Source organism: Echiichthys vipera (assembly GCF_963691815.1).
Source record: "Echiichthys vipera genome assembly, chromosome: 5".
NCBI lineage: Eukaryota > Metazoa > Chordata > Actinopteri > Perciformes > Trachinidae > Echiichthys > Echiichthys vipera.
The window spans coordinates 3,690,948-3,706,692 of NC_139830.1; the positions used below are offsets into that span (position 1 = coordinate 3,690,948).

The 15,745-nt window shown below is 43.1% G+C and overlaps 2 protein-coding genes across 3 annotated transcripts in view; both read right to left on the minus strand.

The window, feature by feature from the left end:
- Positions 1 to 7,632, minus strand: part of LOC310946852 (calpain-9-like) — a 30,628-nt gene extending 22,996 nt beyond the window's left edge. Inside the window, exons 1-4 of the mRNA XM_083913423.1 lie at positions 7,325 to 7,632; positions 2,661 to 2,730; positions 1,518 to 1,636; positions 1,035 to 1,168 (exon numbers count right to left, since the gene is read on the minus strand). Of these exons, the coding sequence (XP_083769549.1) occupies positions 1,035 to 1,168; positions 1,518 to 1,636; positions 2,661 to 2,730; positions 7,325 to 7,576 (575 nt within the window). The 5' untranslated portion in view covers positions 7,577 to 7,632. The remainder of the gene's footprint in view (positions 1 to 1,034; positions 1,169 to 1,517; positions 1,637 to 2,660; positions 2,731 to 7,324) is intronic.
- A 2,137-nt stretch (positions 7,633 to 9,769) lies between these two features.
- On the minus strand, positions 9,770 to 14,422 carry eif3k (eukaryotic translation initiation factor 3, subunit K). Of its 2 annotated transcripts, none has more exons than XM_083913475.1 (8): positions 14,260 to 14,422; positions 13,318 to 13,416; positions 12,801 to 12,921; positions 11,930 to 12,004; positions 11,428 to 11,494; positions 11,251 to 11,328; positions 11,039 to 11,164; positions 9,770 to 9,942 (listed from the first exon to the last, which is right to left on the minus strand). In XM_083913475.1, the coding sequence occupies exons 1-8, from the start codon at positions 14,319 to 14,321 to the stop codon at positions 9,911 to 9,913; spliced, it is 660 nt and encodes a 219-aa protein (XP_083769601.1). In that variant the 5' UTR covers positions 14,322 to 14,422; the 3' UTR covers positions 9,770 to 9,910. The 2 variants fall into 2 exon arrangements, with proteins under 2 accessions (XP_083769601.1, XP_083769600.1); XM_083913474.1 differs by having other exon boundaries at positions 11,930 to 12,007.
- Between the last annotated feature and the right edge of the window lie 1,323 nt (positions 14,423 to 15,745).

Below are 15,745 nucleotides of genomic sequence, written 5' to 3' on the forward strand. Positions count from 1 at the left end.
TGATTGAAATAGTTAGCTAAAGGTAATAGATAAAACTGTCAAAAATGCTAAATTTCACTGATTAACAGTGTAGAAAAGTTAGCTAAAAGTAATGGATAAAACAGTTAAAATAGTTCCCTAACGGTTAGGGATAGAACTGTTGAAATAGTTAGCTAAAAGTAGACTAATGGATAAAACTGTTGAACTAGTTAGCTAAAAGTAGACTAATGGATAAAACTGTTGAAATAGTTCCTTAAAAGTTACGGAGAGAACAGTTGAAACAGTTAGCTAAAAGTACTGATAAAACAGCTGAAATAGTAAGCTAAAAGTAGGCTAATGGATAAAACAGCTGGAATAGTTAGCTAAAAGTAGGCTAATGAATAAACGGTTGAAATAGTTAGCTAAACCTTAATGGATAAAACAGTTGAAAGAGTTATCTAAGAGTAATGAATAAACAGCCGAAATAGTTAGCTAAAAGTAGGCTAATAAATAAACAGTTGAAATGGTTAGCTAAAAGTACTGATAAAACAGCTGAAATAGTTAGCTAAAAGTAGGCTAATGGATAAAACAGCTGGAATAGTTAGCTAAAAGTAGGCTAATGAATAAACAGTTGAAATAGTTAGCTAAAAGTACTGGATAAAATTGTTGAAACAGTTAGCTAAACAAAATGGTGAAAACTGCTAAAATAGTTAGCTAAAAGTAATGAATAAACAGCTGGAATAGTTAGCTAAAAGTAGGCTAATGGATAAAACAGCTGGAATAGTTAGCTAGTGTAATAAATAAACAGCTGAAATAGTTAGCTAAAACTAGGCTAATGGATAAAACAGTTGAAATAGTTAGCTAGAGTAATAAATAAACAGCTGAAATGGTTATCTAAAAGTAGTCTAATGAATAAACTGATGAAATAGTTAGCTAGCTTTATTTCCGCCCATTTTCTTTTTAGAGATTTTGATATTTCTTGTGTACAAATGAACATTTTTCGTCCAGATGAAATGTCCAAGGGTTCAAACACAGCACACACACACACACAAACACATAGATTGACAGGGACTCACTTGGCGTAGGCCTTCTCCAGCAGCGAGCTCCAGAACTCGTATCTTTCTGGGGAGCTGAGGAAAACCAGACTGTTGTGTTTAGTCGGCAACAAGTCGTCGATCCGCACCTCCTCCCACTGTCCGTACTGCCAGAACTACAGAGAGAAAGGGAGGAAAAGGTGTTATTTTTGCTTTTATCAGCTTTACAAAGGCCGATAAAAGTGCACTGTCTGTCCGACACTTGCTCAGGATTATTTTGGGGTATTTTGACGTTAATTGAGAGGATAGGTGCAGATAGACTGAGGCTGAATCCAAATGTCCACCCTCCACCCTCCCTCGTACATCCTGTGACATGTTCACTGTCATCACAGGCCTCAAGTGTGTTTAGAAATGTTAGGTCACCAGAAAAGTGGTGAGGACACATTCCCACCGCCCCCACCATGACTTACGCCCATCCGTGCTGCGCAGACAACAGTACGCTAGGCAGTGTGTTCAGGTATTTACCCTGAAGGTGAAGCAGCCATTGTATCCGTCTTGGAAGCTCTGTCCTGGAGGCACGACCTTGTTGAGCAGTGAGGGATGCACAGAGAGAGACGCAATAGCAGAAAGCAACCAGCAGTCATCTGAGGATGGGAGGTTTGAGAAGCAGCTCAAGTTAACAGCTGTTTGATACACACACCGTATTAAAGTCCTACTTGATAACAGTGTTAAAATACTGCATGTGGTGCGATACTCCAGATTGAAAGCTGCTTAATGTTCATTCATTCATCTTCAACCGCTTATCCCGGGGTCGGCTGACATCGGGCGTGAGGCGGGGTACACCCTGACAGGACGCCAGTCTATCGCAGGACACATAGAGACGAACAGAGACAGACAACCATTCACACCTACGGGTGATTTAGAGTCAACAATGAACCGAACACCTGCACGTCTTTGGACTGTGGGAGGAAACCGGAGAACCCGGAGAAAACCCACGCAGACACGGGGAGAACATGCGAACTCCACACAGAAGGGCCTCAGGCGGGATTCAAACCAGGAACCTTCTCGCTGTAAGGCGACAGTGAAGTTGCATAATGTGTCATATGTTTTTGTTTCCCCTGTAAACATGAAAACTACACAGAAACAACTAAAAAGTATATGAAATGTAATTGAAATCCAGGCTTTCTCTCTACAGATGCATTTTCCTGGTAAAATTTGCAATTTACGGTGGCATGGTGGTTAGCACTGTCGCCTCACAGCGAGAAGGTTCCTGAGTCGAATCCCAGCTGGGGCCCTTCTGTGTGGAGTTTGCGTGTTCTCCCCGTGTCTGCGTGGGTTTTCTCCGGGTTCTCCGGTTTCCTCCCACAGTCCAAAGACGTGCAGGTGTTCGGTTCATTGATGACTCTAAATCACCCGTAGGTGTGAATGGTTGTCTGTCTCTGTTCGTCTCTATGTGTCCTGTGATAGACTGGCATCCTGTCCAGGGTGGACCCCGCCTCACGCCCGATGTCAGCTGGGATCGGCTCCAGCGACAGGGACAAGAGGTTGAAGATGAATGAATGAATGAATATTTGCAATTTCCATGAAGTGTACCCACTTCAACGTCTAAAGGTGGCTGCTGTCTGAACATCCTGTAATGCTTTAACACGACAGAAGCTGTCTACTTACTGAGTTTCCCTTGGCGGACGTCGAGACGCGTCGCTCCATTTACAATGAACTGAGGTGAGTGACAGAGCTCCTGGAAGCAGCAGGGACGTTGGTGATTGGTCGACCGAAAGGAGGAGAAAAGAGAGGAGAAATTGAGAAAGGGGGGAGAGGGAAACAGAATTTAGATGGTGTCAGATAAAACATGAGTCAGCACATCTGAACAGCAGCAAAGGGAGTGGTAGTATAAAAGATTAATCATCAGATCAATGTGGCATTAACTTGGCACCTTATCTGTTCTTATGAAAGAGGGATTTAACAGAATTACCCGGAATTAGATGAAAAGATTCTTTCTCTCTGTGCAGTAAAGTGTGTATAATAGGTCTAATTATAGTTTTTGTAGATATAATTCTACTACTAAACATATACGATCACATCATCTTACTAGAAAACTATTTAAATACAACCCAACTGCACCAATAGCTTTATAAACCTTCATAAAGGTGGGATTTATTAAAGCTGTTGTATAAGACTACGTTAGTTACAGACGTGATTCCCAACCAAAGGTACTTCTGCTGTTGCCATGGGTTACAAAGAAACATTGTGGAGTAGCTCAACTAATTTGGAAAAAATGCAAATTATGATTCGAATCAAAGAATATCAGCTGAAAAAGTTTAAAACAGGTAAGTAATTAATCAATGGTAAAAATGAATAGTTAAAAGTAGCCTAATGACTCAAACATTCAAATTAGTAGCTAAAAGTAGTCCGAAGTTGAAATAGTTAGCTTAAATTAATGGGTAAGCGGCCAAAATAGTAAGCTTAAAGTAATGAATAAACATTCCAAATAAGTAATGCGTAGCTAAACATAGGCTAATGGGTAAACAGTTGAAATAGTTAGCTAAAATTACTGGATAAATTGTTGAAATAATTAGCAAACAGTTATGGCTAACAGTTGAAATAATTAGCTTAAAGTCATGGATGAAATAGTAAGCTAAAAGTTACGGGAAAAAAAGGTTAAAACAGTTAGCTAAAAGTACTGGGTAACAGTTGAAATTAGCTTAAAGTAATGGATAAACCGCTGAAAAATAGCTCAAAGTAATGGATAAATTAAAAAAACAGTTAGCTTAAAAGTAATAGATTAACAGTTGGAGTAGTTAGCTAAAACTAATGGATTAAATAGTTAGCTAAAAGTTAAAGATAAACCATTCAGATAAGTAATAAGTAGCTAAAAGTAGGCTAATGGGTAAGCGGTTGAAATAGTTAGCTTAAAGTAATGGATGAAATAGTTAGCTAAAGGTTATGGATAAAACGGTTAAAATAGTTAGCTTAAATGTAATGGATAAACTGTTAAAATAGTTAGCTTAAATGTAATGGATAAACGGTTAAAATAGTTAGCTTAAATGTAATGGATAAACTGTTAAAATAGATAGCTTAGATGCAATGGATTAACAGTTGAAATAATTAGCTAAAACTAATGGATAAACAGTTGAAATAGTAGCCTAAGCTCAAAGTAATGGACAAACAGTTTAACAAGTTAGCTAAAAGTGACGTATAAAGCAATCAAATAATCAGCTAAACCTCAAACATAAACAGTTGAAATAGTCATCTTAAAAAGATAAACGGTTGAATTAGCTAGCTAAAAGTAAAGGCTTGACTGTCATGATTCCTGTTTTCTGTTACGTTAACCAAATAATTAACTAAAAGTCATGGATAAAGAGTGAATATATTGTAATACTGATGGCACAGTGGTTAGAGCAGTCGCCCCATGTAAAGAGGCTAAAGGTCCTCAAGGCAGTGGCTGCGGGTTCGACTCTGACCTGCCCCCCCTCTCCCTCACCCCATTTCCTGTCTGTCCTTTATAACAATGGCTTGAAAAACTACCTACCTCAGACTGAAAAGGTCTGGAGCCACCGCCACAACAAACAACCTGCACACATGTTGTTGTTGTCGTAAACACATTTACCTGAGGTGCTGACCTGACGATGACAAATTGTCCCGCGGCACATTTTTGTGTCAACAGAAGCCTGTGCATGTGACACTGGAAGTCACCGGTTGGAAAGTAGGTTCTCGGTTCTCTGAGATAATTATATGTTATTGAAAAACAACTCTGTCAAGCAGATGTCTGCCCACACCGGTGCGCTGTCGTTTCACTTCAACGCGCGTTGATTAAATGTCACGTCAAACTGTTAGACGGACACGTTAAACATCGGTCTCACTGAATTCTGACAACACTACAGTTAGTTTTGTTTTATGTACAGATGCGTTCATTTGGTATGTAATATATTTACTTAACAAAATGTCCAGTGTAAATACATTAGCAGTGTTTTTCTTTTCCCAACTGAGTCCTGTCCTCATTTGTTAGAAGAGAAAGGACGGTACATTCAACTCAGGGCGCACTCACACTGTCCATCCGTACCGTGCCTAAGGACCTTTCACGGCTAAAGTCTGGTTCCTTTGACCAGTGTGAGTGCAACCGTACCGCGTCTAGGAGCGGCACGTTTGTCGTCCACGGCCCGTTTGAGAGGGGTGGGCTTTTGTAAAGCACGTTTGCGCATGTACGAGCATGTGTACGAGCACGAGGCCTACGGCGGCTCTGACATAATTTTGTGTGCACCTGTTGGGACATAGAAAAAAGAAGGAGGGAGCATGCGCGGACATTTAAAACAATGGCGGTGAAAGGTTCACGTTGGTGTGATGCGGAGGTGGAGTGTTTACTGCAGATTTGGTCGATGAAAAGATTCAAAAACAGTCGACAAGACGCACAAAAACTCAGAGGTCTACGGAAAGATCTGGAAACAAAGCCACGCATCGCCATGACCTCATCAATGCGTGTGACGTGTTACGGCGTGATGACGTATAGGCAGCAAGAAGCATTCTCCGAGGCCCAGGTAGTGTGAGTACAAACGGGCCTGGAGGGGGGGACAAGGACCCTAAAGCACGGGGCACGGGACGGACGCACAGTGGGAGTGGCGTCCTTAGTACATTCATTAAAGTTGAGTACAGATTTGAGGTTCATGTAATTCACTTGTTTCCATTTTCTGCTACTTAACAGTTTGACTCAACATCCCAGAGGCAAAGATTGTACTTTTTACTGCATATTTATCAAACTTTTTCAGATTACAGTTTTCATGCCTTCCCTACCCAGTGGAAAACACATTGCACATATAAATTCATACAAATGTAACTATATGTATTATTATGTGTAGCTTATATTATATTATCGGCGTATTATAAATGTCACATATAGCAACAATTAAGCTCTACGTTCCTCTGTAGAATCTCTATAACTGTAAAAAGAAAATGCTTGAAGTTACACTTTAATCCCTAAAGATGCATTATACAGTATTTCATTAATTATAGAGTATATGGTTTATAGGCTACAACTGCAGACTGCAAAGTAACTAGAACATTAGCTGTCACATATATGTTGTGATTCCCAACCAGGGACACTTCCACTGTTGCCAGGGGGTAAATCTAATATTACACATCAGTCGTAACAATTCAATACATACGATTAAATAGGTAGAGATGAATAAATGGTGGAAAGAAAACAATTAAAAGTGCATAAACAGCTGAAATGGTAAACTAGAAGTACTTACTGAACAGCTCAAATAATCAGCTAAAAGTAATGGATACACAGATGAAACATTTAAGTACCAATAGGGCGATATGGTCGAAAATCCTCTACCCTGACACAGATCATGTCATGATATCTGGATAAATACATATCACGACACAGCGTGTTTTCTGGTAATTCAATAACTAAATAGTTTGTATCGAGGGGGAGAACCAGAGGGACGTGAGTGATGTTGCGTTAAAGCTAAATGGGAACTTTATTAAGCCAAAAACAAAACACCCAAACACTGAACACACCGAACTATTTGAGGCCAAAAGGGCGTATGCGTACTGAAAAAACAGTCTAAATATTGTTTATTAAGTACACTTGTTAAGTCACCCACGTTTATAAAGTTTTAATATTAAAGATTGAATCAAATGAAAGCGTCAGGACAAAGTTAGTCAATTTTTGTTTCAACCCTAAATATGAAATAAGCCTATTTTTCTTTACGTATATACCGTAAATATCTCATCTCATCTTCAGCCTCTTAGCCGGGGTCGGGTCTCGGGGGCAGCAGCTTTAGCAGGGGACCCCAAACTTCCCTTTCCCGGGCCACATTAACCAGCTCTAACTGGGGGATCCTGAGACGTTCCCAGGCCAGTGTGGAGATCTAATCTCTCCACCTGGTCCTGGGTCTTCCCCGAGGCCTCCTCCCAGCTGGACGTGCCTGGAACACCTCCCTAGGGAGGCGCCCAGGGTTCATCCTTACCAGATGATCCTGAACCACCTCAACTGGCTCCTTTCAACGCAAAGGAGCAGCGGCTCTACTCCGAGTTCCTCACGGATGCTGAACTTCTCCCCCTCTCTCTAAGGGAGACTCCAGCCCCCCTCCTGAGGAAACACATTTCAGACGCTTGTACCCACGACCTGGTTCTTTGGGTCATGACCCAGCTTTCATGACCACAGGTGAGGGTAGGAACCAAGATTGACTGATTGACCTGAGCACCTTAATCCGCCACTGCATATACACATATATGTAACTGTAAATAAACATATATATATATATATATATATATATATATATATATATATATATATATATATTTATACACAAAGCACTTAATTCCTTTACCTTTGGTCGTTTCCACTTGACATCGGGCTCCATCTCCAGCTCCCCCAGGGGAAAGTGGTAGTCCACGAACAGCCCGTCCCGGCCCACCGGGCTCAGGTCCCCGCTGTCCGCCGCAGGCATGTCCCGGTCCATGAGGTCCGACAGCCACCTGCGGGACTGGGAGCCGAGCAGCTCATCGGAGCACACCGAGTCCACATCATCCTCCAGCGAAGGGAGGGAGCTTTCAGACGACACACTCAGAGACTTTATCATGTTACAGACTCTGGACTCTGATCCGGACTCACACAGCTTCCGACTTGAGTCTTTCACTTCTCCACAGGTCTGCAAACACGCGCAGAGGCCACGCCCGGTGGGAAAGGTAGAGAACAGGAGCGCACCTGAGTGGAAGGTGAAGGTGCGTTCACTGCTGCAGGGATTTACCAGTGTCTGTCAGCCAAGAAACACTAATCCATCCAATCAGAGAAGTTTTGCATATGTCGGTGTCAGAGGAAACTAAATGATCTAAGGCAGGGGTGTCAAACTCAGGCCCGTGGGCCAAATCTGGCCCGCAGTGTAATTATATTTGGCCCCCGAGATCATGTCATGGTTCTCTGAGAGCTGGTCTGCGAGTATAAAGCACATACACGTCTACTTTACTGTTCACCAACATGAGCATCCATGCTACCAGTGATCGGTGATCGCTGTTTTCTGTATCTTTTATCTGTTGATAGTGAAAAGTAATTTTTCACGCAAAAACGTGAGAAAATGCTGTTTTCAGTCTCTCAAACACAGAGATCTTCTTTTCTCCGTTATATCAGAAGCAGAAATTCTTAAATAAAATGATTTAATTTAAAATATTTATATCATATAGGGTATATTATCCCATATAACATGAATCTCAAGCACTTTATTCAAAATCCAAGCACTTTCAAAGCTTGAAAAACACCACACTTCAAGGGTTTCAAGCACTTGTACAAACCCTGCAGAACAAATGTGTTAGTCTATTGTAACATCTGTGCATCCGGGGGTCCATAAACAGTGCTGAAGGTCATGAACTGGTTCTGACTGTAAACATGACACTCTTGTGGATCCAATGAGCCCAGGTTTCTTCATGTGTGATGATGTCTGTCCCCGTAGGAGACGTTTCATCGTCTGAAATGAGCCGTTGTGACCTCGAGGAGAATCACTTTACAACAAACTGAAGACCCAGGGCACTCGGCATCATCTTCACTCTAGATTTTCCCCGCAGTTGTTTGTGCTTTGTCGTCTCGCAGGTCTCTGCTGATTGTGGTGGTGCCTGCTGCCGTGGTCCTGTGTGCAGGTCTCTGCTGATGGTGGTGGTGCCTGCTGCCGTGGTCCTGTGGCCTGGTCTCTGCTGATGGTGGTGGTGCCTGCTGCCGTGGTCCTGTGGCTAGGTCTCTGCTGATGGTGGTGGTGCCTGCTGCCGTGGTCCTGTGTGCAGGTCTCTGCTGATGGTGGTGGTGCCTGCTGCCGTGGTCCTGTGTGCAGGTCTCTGCTGATGGTGGTGGTGCCTGCTGCCGTGATCCTGTGGCTAGGTCTCTGCTGATGGTGGTGATGCCTGCTGCCGTGGTCCTGTGTGCAGGTCTCTGCTGATGGTGGTGGTGCCTGCTGCCGTGGTCCTGTGTGCAGGTCTCTGCTGATGGTGGTGGTGCCTGCTGCCGTGGTCTTGCATGACGCTTCCTGCTACTACTATAACTATTAGTCATATATACTATTAAATTTGTAGCCATAAAAACACCATCAGTGGTGTGCCTCGCTGTAATAAGTGCCATAACATATAAGTCATATTCACATTACTATAGATATTATTATAGTTACTGGAAGTGTGTTTGCCTCTGTCTTTGTGTCTGTCTTTGTCTCTCTCTGTCCATCTGTCCGTCTTTTCTCTCTCTCTCTCTCCTTCTCTTCCTCTCTCCGGTGCAGACAGATGTGCGTCCTCCACAGAGCTGGGTCTGTCTGACGTTCCTGTCTGTTATAGTGAAGGTTTTCGTCTCCACCGTACTCTACGGGGGAATGTTGGGTGTATGTTTATCGTAGAGTGTGGTCTTTACCTAGTTTGTAGAGGTGTCCTGAGATAACTTTTGTTATGATTTGGGACTGTTAATAAAATTGAATTGAATAGATTTACACCTGAGCTCACTACAGCGTCTGAAAGACAAATAGTCAGTGTGCACACGTACGAACTACACACCACCTCTACATCAGTCAGTTTCTGTTTCAGGGATCATTGAGCCGCTTCTGAGAGTTATTACAACACCTAACACGATGAGTGGCTGCCCTGATTCACTCCCAGGTTTTAATTTTGCTTCATGCCAGATGATAGCCAACACCCTGACACGGTGTGATACAGAAAACCAGGAAGACAAATCATTTCTGGGAAGAGCTGGCAAACATTTCCACTGCTGGGATCAAAACAGTTTCAAGAAGGTTCAAACAGACACAGACTGTAAATGATAAATTACCTTTATTGAGAAAAGAGTGATTATGAAAACAAATGACCCGGTTCAATCTGTCTTGTCTTATGTGTATGTGTGTGTGTGTGTGTGTGTGTGTATGTGTGTGAGTGAGAGTGTGAGTGTGTTTGCATCACTGAGATGTAGCCATGATGCTGGATACACCTGTGAAAAGAAAAAGCAGAAGAATTCCTTTATTAGTCCCGCGAATGGGGAAATTCAATTTTCACTCTATTAATTTTCATGTTACACACACACACACACACACACACACACACACACACACACACACACACACACACACACACACACACACACACACACACACACACACACACACACACACACACACACACACACACACACACACACACACACACACACACACACACACACACACACACACACACACACACACACACACACACACACACACACACACACACACACACACACACACACACACACACACACACACACAGGACCTATACACATGCAACCAATGGAGAGATGTTCGAGCGAGGGGGCTGCAAGTGACCGGCGCCCCGAGCAGTTGGGGGTTCGGTGCCTTGATCAACAGCACCTCGGCAGTGCCCAGGAGATGAACTGGCACCTCTCCAGCCACCAGTCCACGCTCCATTCATGGTCCACACAGGAACTTGAACCAGCGACTCTACGGTTCCCAGCCAAGTCACCTATGGACTGAGCTACTGCCACCCCAGGGAGAGGGAGAGATGTAATTTTTCTATTCTATATTTAATATTCTTGACTTGTATTTTCTTATTTTCTCATACTGTTTATTGTTTTGTGTCAAACACGCAGATGAAACCATACTGAGTAACAAACCTGACTCTGATAAGACAAAGATATTCTATTTAAAATGACATCAAACTAAGAGGAGGAGCAAATCCTAGTATTTTGAACGTCTAGATTTAGAGAAAACTATTTTTAAAAAATGACAAAACTACGCTTAAACATTTCCTGAAGCTTTGCAGAGAAACCCATGGTGATAATATGTCCATTCACTATAACCTGTCCTTTCATTGACTTGCAGCATTTACATTAAGACATGAGTCAAGAGCCCAAAACACACGAGATGAGTGCAACTACCGTTTTAGACTGTCATGTAACTACAGTACAAACATTCACCCAGAAGCCTCAACTACTTCATCTGACACATGCTGAAGTGTGTGTCACCTAATTTGATTCTGTTTCTCGTATATTCTGTCATTTGTGTATCGGTCTGAGCGGCAGCACTCACTCTCAAAGTCGATCTTCTCCACGATGTTCTTGGGCTTCACGCTCTCCTCCTGGTGGAAGATGAAGATTTGTCCTTCCTCGTTCTCCGTCCAGCCGTACTTATTCATCCACACCTTCACCTGCGTGTCTGGACCGACGGAGGGAGACAACAGGCTTAAAGCTGGAAGGCCCAGTCACAGGATTCATGATATGGTGCATTTCCAGACTTCTTACCCAGCGGGTCTCCCAGCATCTCGGCCAGTAACCGGTGCTCGATGGTCTGGTAGGTGATGCCCACTACGTGGCAGATGACTGAAGGGGAAGATCAATAGTGTCCTGTTATCTTCCACTGACTGCTGATACTCACCGTAAAAAACTGCAACACCCACTGTGTCAGAAGATGATACTCACACTTGCGAACGGAGTCCTCGAAACCAGTAATGCCGTCGATGAGCTCTCGGTTCTCCTCAAGACTCGTCTGTCAGGGAGACCAGGAAGAGAACGTGTTTACATGACACAGAGTAAAGAATTACGCCAGTTTGGAAAAGAAAAAGAGAACAAAAAGGTGGACAAGGAGGACAGAGATGTTGTCACAAAGGTATTCAACTGTGGATGAGTCAGCGATGCACAACCGGGTCACTTCCTGTTCCGTGTTTAATCACATGGATCTGGCGTTCCAGCCTCTTAGTCTTTTATTATACAGGACAGACAGGAAATGAGGTGAGAGAGAGAGAGAGAGGGGGGGAGACCTGCAGCAAAGAGACACAGGTATGAGTCGAACCCGCGGTCGCTGCCTCGAGGACCTTCAGCCTCTTTACATGGGGCGACTGCTCTAACCACTGATCCACAAACTTTTTAGAGATGTATAAAGGTAAGGGGTGTGTGTGTGTGTGTGTGTGTGTGTAAGTCATACCCAGAAGCTCTGGAAGTGGCAGGTCTCCAGCAGGTTCCCCAGGTAGAGGATCTGTCTGATGGGACGCTCCTCTTGCTGCGACACTGTAGTCAAGGAAACGGCGCCGACCCCAACAAAGAACCCCCCCCCCCTCCTCCCCCCCAAGCCTGGCTCTATAGAAGAGAGCAACCCTACATAGCGTAAAAGGCCCACCAAATAAATTAAGGATCCTTTCCTATAGAACAGCTCTGTCCTTTGTCCTTTCACTAAACAAACTAAACAGCCTTATGTTATTTCCTTATTATAAATTCTGTCTCTAAATGCTCGCGTGTTTATAATCCTCAGAAAACTGCCACAGCGTTGGAGATTCACTTGTTTAAAGATCGTTTGTTAAATTGTTTGGGAAGAGGCTCGACTTCTAACGAGAAAAAGGAAACTGAAACTTATCAGAGATCTGCGTCTCTTCATGTTTCAGGCCTCCGTCACTGTAAGCTAACATTAGTTTCCCATGTAAACACTGCAACTGTCAGCTAGTTGTGAGTGCTGGCTCTAAGGGCGCCCTCCCACTGTGCGTCCGTCCCGTGCCCCGTGCTTTAGGGTCCTCGTTCCCCCCTCCAGGCCCGTTTGAACTCACACTACCTGGGCCTCGGCGAATGCTTCTTGCTGACTATACGCCATCACGCCGTCACACGCATTGATGACGTCATCGTGATGCGTCGCTTTGTTTACAAATCTTTCCATCCACAGACCAAAGACGCTTGTCTTTTTTTCTCTCTCTACGTGCTGCCGTCAAACAGGTAGCTGTAAGCCGTGTCACATACGAGTGACGGGCAGTTTCAATAGGGTATCAACAGTCGGATGGCGTCAGACAGAGGCGGCACCAAAAGGATACGTGTGTCTGGTCGATCATACACTTGCACAGAGTGAAGTCTGTGTGTGGCAGGTTGGTCAGAGCCTTCAGCAGAATCTGGGAGGTCACCTGAACCTGGAAGTAGGCCGGGTTGAACTGGTACCTGCAGAGGAACCGATTTTATTTGCATCATTTTGCATATTTAGTAAAGCATTTCATTTTTTAGCATTTGTCTTGTGAATGTTAAATGTTTCTGTAACTTAATCCTTGCTTCTGTCAACAAGAATCACTGGAAACCTGAATTAAAAACAACACCAGAGTTTGTTGTTAATATAGCACTAAAAACACACTCACTCACTCATGCAAAGCAACCAACAAGATATTAAGTAGAAAACTAATTATCCGCCCCCATGCTGGCTCGGGGGGGGGGGGGGGGGGGATAATTGACAGCCCACACAACACTTTTAAAAGAGCCGAAAGTGACATGCTGATTAAACAAACGTTACCGTGCCCACTCACATTATTTGCCTGTATTTGAACAGTATCTGGTGTTACTTACAGCTTCAGGACGGCCAGGTTGGCCTCCAGGTCGTAGGCGTTTTCTTTAGCTTGTGTCTCCACGTAGCGTTCCAACGTGGGAAGGTTTTCAGGGTTGTACCTGCACACGGCATGGATGAATGAGTGCTTCTGTGTGGGGGATATACTTATATACACTGCGGGTCAGACATTTAGGTTTACCTTTGTTTCTGTAATAACAAATCTTCTTAAGATTGTAGTTATTTTGCTTATAAAATTATAACTATATAATTATAACTTATAACTATATTATACTATAAATGTCATTTTATGTGTTTCTTTGCACACAGCTCGTACAGGTCAAACTCAAGCACTTCCAAGGTCCATTTACAAGCTCTTCCAGCACCTCACAGCTGTGGTAAATGACACATTTCTACAAATAAATACTGTAGAGATTGATTTTTTTTTATAATCAAATCACGTTAAAAAAGGTGGAATTATGTTACAATAACTAAAATATTTTGGTAATAACAGAAGTATGAGAAATTAAATCAAATGTCTATTCTTTAAGCATTTGTTGTGAAAGAAATGTAGATAACAATTTAAGCATTTATCCAAAATTCAAGCACTTTTTAAACCTTAAAGACGCAACATTCATATTCAAGCCTTTTCAATGATTTCAATGAACCTTGTTTTCAATGCTTTTAATGTTTTGTGTATTTTAAATCACCTTGTTGTATTGTGCTACACAAATACACCTGCCCTGCCTTATTATGTTAATTTACTTTATCATAAATATATATAACACAGCGTCCACACTGGCATTATAGAAAAATAACCCTTTAACTTGATGAAAAGTGCAGGAATCCTCTGTAAATACAAATTCACTGACTAAACCAACTCTGCCAACGTTAGCTTAAACATTAGCTAGCAGGCTAAGCTAGCGTTAGCTTGTTCGTCAGGTTACCAAGAGCCCCGTTCGTACCTATCGATTCCCCGCAGGAGCTTCCCCACGTTCGCCCTCATCTGCTCGAAAGACGACGACATTTGGTCCAAACTTTTACGGCAGAAAAAACGAATTAAATCCGCACGTGGGCCGCAGAATAAGAGATGTACCGGGGCGGAGGGAGAAAGGGGTCGGACCGGAAAGAGCGACGCACAGGCGGACCGGAAACAGTTCTTCTTCTGTAAGATTTGACGGAAGTTGGCAATGGCGTCACATAAACTGCATTACTGCCTCCCTCTGCTGTTAACAGACTGTTATTCTACAGCAGCGGCGTCAAACTCCAGCTTTTTAGTCATTTTATCACGTTTTTGTGGTGTTTTGCGTCTGTTTTTAGTCATTTTGTCACGTTTTTGTGGTGTTTTGCGTCTGTTTTTAGTCATTTTGTCATGTTTTTGTGGTGTTTTTGGTCTGTTTTTAATAATTTTGTCACATTTTTTTAGTGTTTTTAGTAATTTTGTCACATTTTTGTGGTGTTTTGCGTCTGTTTTTAGTCGTTTCACCACTTTTTTGTGGTGTTTTCATCTTTCTTTACTTTAAAAAAAAAAAAAGACTGCAAATGTGCATGTTTCCTTTCCAGCGCAGGTCCTTGTTCTTGTCGTGGTGTTTCTTCTGTTTGATTCTTTGGTTACAGCAACGGTGACAAACAGCTCTATACCTTCAGACACAGATCATCTGCCTCCCACCACTGCTGAAAGCTCCTGTCCTCCATCTTTCTTTGGGTCGTTTTTGGGGAGGGGTGGATTAAGTGTGTCTGCAGAGACTGGTAGCATGGATGCTCATGTTTGTCAACAGTAAAGTAGACGTGTATGTGCTTTATACTCGCGGGCCAGCTCTCAGAGAACCTTGATATGATCTTGGGGGCCAAATATAATTACACTGCGGGCCAGATTTGGCCCACGGGCCTGAGTTTGACACCCCTGTTCTACACCATTACAATACTGTAATCAGTCCGGTGTTTTAAAAATATAATGTTTTTCCTTGTGTCTCAAGATTTACGGAAGCCCTAAAAGCCACACATTATATACATTTTACTTCCTCTGTTTTCACATGATAACGAGATTATTAGTTTGATAGAAAACGTATTAAACATGACAGGCCTGAGATTTCCATCTCACCTGACAGGTCACGCCTCATAAAGACTTCTCATATCTCGAATAACACTCTAGACAACACCGACAGATGATTTCAGTTGGTTAGGGCATCTAGTAAGGATGCCCCCTGGTTGCCTCCCTAGGGAGGTGTTCCAGCACGTCCAGCTGGGAGGAGGCCTCGGGGAAGACCCAGGACCAGGTGGAGAGATTAGATCTCCACACTGGCCTGGGAACGCCTCGGGATCCCCTAGTTAGAGCTGGTTAATGTGGCCCGGGAAAGGGAAGTTTGGGGTCCCCTGCTAAAGCTGCTGCCCCCGCGACCCGACCCCGGATTAGCGGATGAAGATGAGAGATGAGAGATGTAATCTGTATAT